The sequence below is a fragment of the Sinocyclocheilus grahami genome, unplaced genomic scaffold, assembly GCF_001515645.1.
Source record: "Sinocyclocheilus grahami isolate Dianchi unplaced genomic scaffold, SAMN03320097.WGS_v1.1 scaffold19205.1, whole genome shotgun sequence".
NCBI lineage: Eukaryota > Metazoa > Chordata > Actinopteri > Cypriniformes > Cyprinidae > Sinocyclocheilus > Sinocyclocheilus grahami.
This window is the reverse complement of record NW_015517495.1, coordinates 1-3,507: the sequence shown is the minus strand read 5'-3', so window position 1 is coordinate 3,507 and position 3,507 is coordinate 1. Positions and strand designations below refer to the sequence as shown.

The 3,507-nt window shown below is 40.9% G+C and overlaps 1 protein-coding gene across 1 annotated transcript; it reads right to left on the bottom strand.

Moving 5' to 3' along the window:
• Window positions 1–133: 133 nt before the first annotated feature.
• LOC107579690 (Krueppel-like factor 11) lies at window positions 134–3,501 on the bottom strand. Its single transcript, XM_016265489.1, has 3 exons — window positions 3,430–3,501; window positions 2,127–2,381; window positions 134–991 (listed from the first exon to the last, which is right to left on the bottom strand). The coding sequence occupies exons 1-3, from the start codon at window positions 3,469–3,471 to the stop codon at window positions 173–175; spliced, it is 1,116 nt and encodes a 371-aa protein (XP_016120975.1). The 5' UTR covers window positions 3,472–3,501; the 3' UTR covers window positions 134–172.
• Between the last annotated feature and the right edge of the window lie 6 nt (window positions 3,502–3,507).

The following is a 3,507-nucleotide window of genomic DNA, read 5'->3' as shown; positions in this document are numbered from 1 at the left end:
GTCTGTTCTGTTCTCGTGCTCCGTTTTGGCGCGCTGCATTCTGATTGGTTCGGATAGCATACTGCGGCAGGTCGTGGGTGCGGAAAATCATGCTATAAAGCGATTTAGAAATCGCGCACGCTCATTTTATGACGATTTCGATTAATCGCACAGCCCTACTACATACTGAACATTATTTACCTGTGTGGGTTCTGAGATGCGCCTTGAGGTGAGAACTTTTAAAATAGGTTTTCCGACAGCCTGGGAAATTGCAGACATAGTTGCGCCTGCGGGAAAAGTCGACCTGTGTGGCGCTGCTCTGTCCCGAGGGCACGTATACAGGTGCTGGAGCCAGAGGCAGGAGCTTGGTGTTGCCTAGGGTCATAACAGTCTGTTGGCACTGTGGAGCCGAAGAAACTGGTGACTGCGGCATCACGAACATCACTGTCCCCTGAGGCACTGTAGAGCCCATCAGGAGCTGCTGTGGTAAGATAGACTTCACCCCAGGGCTGGGATTCTGAATAAACGTGGCTGAGATGACTCCAGGTTGGGCCACCGGGAACATTTGGCATATGATTGGCGGACTGGAGGTTAGGGGTGGCGAATGAGCAGATGATGTAATGGAGGGCTTATCAGCCTTAGAAGGACGTCTGCTGATGTTTTGGCACGTGCCTCCTGTAGGGGTGTCGGTCTCGGGTTGGTGGGATAAGGTGGGTGATGAAGGAACTTTCTCAGTCTTTTGTGGGTAGACAGCTTGTGGAATGTTCTGATATAAGGAGCTGTCGGCTGTGTGGCGTATTACGCTGGTTGCCATGGCTCTGCAAGGTGAGGGTGTGTTTTTTTCTGTGGGGTACCCAGAATAGGGCATCTGAGCGATGGAGGTCATAGTAGGGCATGCAGATCTCAGACTCGGGAGGCTGGGACAGGGCCGGGCCAACGGGGAAGGCGGGGCTGGCACTGATGTGGTGTTGGAGGTGTCAGTAAAGCTGGGGCTGTGTGGTGGGGTCATGCACTGCAAGGAGAGAAGGCAATCGGAGTTAAGAGGCGCACAATATATTGGTACCATATCCTCAACAGCCGATATTAGAGATTTTTTTTATCAATATTCGATAAATAAAGACCAATATTGTATTTTATTTTATTGTGCATGCAATGAATTACTTTTTTCTTTGCATTTTTATTTTGCTGTTATCTAACACACATAAAGTTAATCTTTAAAAACACTAATAATTTAATACTATTGTTAAATGTAATCTTTTTAGGGATGCACCAATATTAAAATGGCCAATAATGGTAGGCTGATTTTTATTTTTATGTTACAGCCAACAACCGATAAATGGCAGACATTAAAATTGTAAAAGTAATAAATAAAAAATAAAACATGTTCAATTTACACATAAATATAAATATTATAATGTACAGTATGAAAAAATGTATTCATTTTGAGATTTGTATATTTAATTGTGCATGCTAATTTTCTGTTTATATTTAGATTACCTTTGCTGTCATTTAACATGAACTTAAAAGTTAAGCTTTAAAAACAATTTAGCAAATGTCAATTTATATACATTTTTAATACTGTACATTATAATGTTTTGATGTCTAAATTCACATAAATTTGGTTTTAGTATTTTATCTTTAATTTAATTTACTTTTAAATTTTTTAAGTATAAAATATCGGCTATTTATCTGTTATACACCATAATTATCGGCTTATCTGTCTCGGACATTTAAATGTTGATGCATCCCTAAAAAGCAAGCTCTTTGGCAAACAACTAAATCTCATTGTGGAATTTTATATGGATGACTGGCTTCTCTATTCAGTAATATCATAGCTGTACTATTTTGTCTGTTCATGTCTCAGCATCATTACAGCACGGGTGATTCGTGTAATCACAGTGAAGGAGCCTGTGCTGAAGTTCAGTTTGCAGATGTAGCTTATCTCAAGACTTCCATCTGTCCAGGGTGTCATAAAACCCACCCAAAGTTTTCAGCAAACAAATCAGGTTCTGATAAGAGCTTTGTGCTACACCATGCGGCGCCAGAAGACTGTGAGGTTCTCCGGAGTGAATGTTGACAAATTAAACAGAGCTTGAAGTGTATATATTTTATCTTCTAGCAGATCATTCAAATTAAAGATGACTTACCAGTGAAGAGAGCGAGACAAAGTCTTTTGGGGTCTCCGGCAGTTCGGGGTGCAGGAGAGAATCGCAGGAGTCTGACGCTGGTGTGAGAGGGCGAGGTTTGAAGGCATTGGGTTTTGTAGACACCTGACTCCAGAAGCTCATATAGACCAGAGCTTCAGCAGCCTCAAGATCATTGTATTCCAATACACTGCACGAAGAGTGCTCATTGTGCTTTTTCCTGTCCAGGAAATCCTCACAGACATCCATCCGAGCTCCCTGAGAAGAGCCACAAGAAGACAACAAAACTAATGTAACATATAGCTTTACAGGTGAAAGTAAGCCCTCTGGTTGTTTTGACACATACAGCTCAGCTGCTGGGTGGATCTGAATGAGTCTGGCTCTGTCTTTATCTATTCATGGATCCAGAAGCAGTATGACAGTTTAACAGAGAAGCCCTTTTTAACCTCCCATCACTAGACCGAAGTCCTCCCACTGCCAAATAAAGCCAAAACAATGACGTGCTCACAAGCCGGCTTTGAGCAAATCTCGAAACCCCCTAACAGACATGGCTCGACGGTGCCAGAGGCCAGAAAACCTTGACTGACAGCAAGCCCCTCCCAGTCGCTGCTCCTCAGAAAAATAATACCATTAGCCAGCAGCATCCATGTGTTTTTTTTACAGCATGGTTAACAAGGTGACTTGACTTCTGTTCAGCATGCATAGTAAGCAGTATGGTCATCTCAGCCTCAATGCTTTACATAATACAATACACTGGTGGGATATCCAGTGGGATCCAAAAGACAACTTCTCTTCTGCATTTTTCTCATTTTAAATGAGAATGCCAGATCAATGTGGTCTCAGAGGTTTGGACACCACTGAATACCAAATATTTAATGAATTTTACACTAGAATTCCACTTGCTGATGTCAACATAAATTAACAACAATGGAGACAAAGTAAAATGTATATACACACAGACAAGTATAAAAATATTAAGGCAAGACACTAATAAAAATAAAAAGTTAAACAATGATTACTTGCTAGCAGACATCAACTTGAGGGTTAACAGGAATAACGGTTTGTCTACTACAAAAGAGCGGTGTTGTTTATCATCACAGGGCAAGTCAAGTCGGAGGTGGATACAGATGCATGTGTTCAGAACTTTATACATTTGAGATGCATTGTAACATTTCGTGATGCTGATGAATAGTTACAATGTACGTGAGAGTCGGATCCATTACCAGTTCAACACAATCAGTGAATCATAAGCAGCTCGTTTCAAATATTATAATAAATATTGTATAATTAAATATTCCGATCTTACCCCACATAATTCTTCCATGTTAGAAAACTGACTTGTTGACATCTGCTCAAAACGTATGAAAAATAACTAAATGAAAAG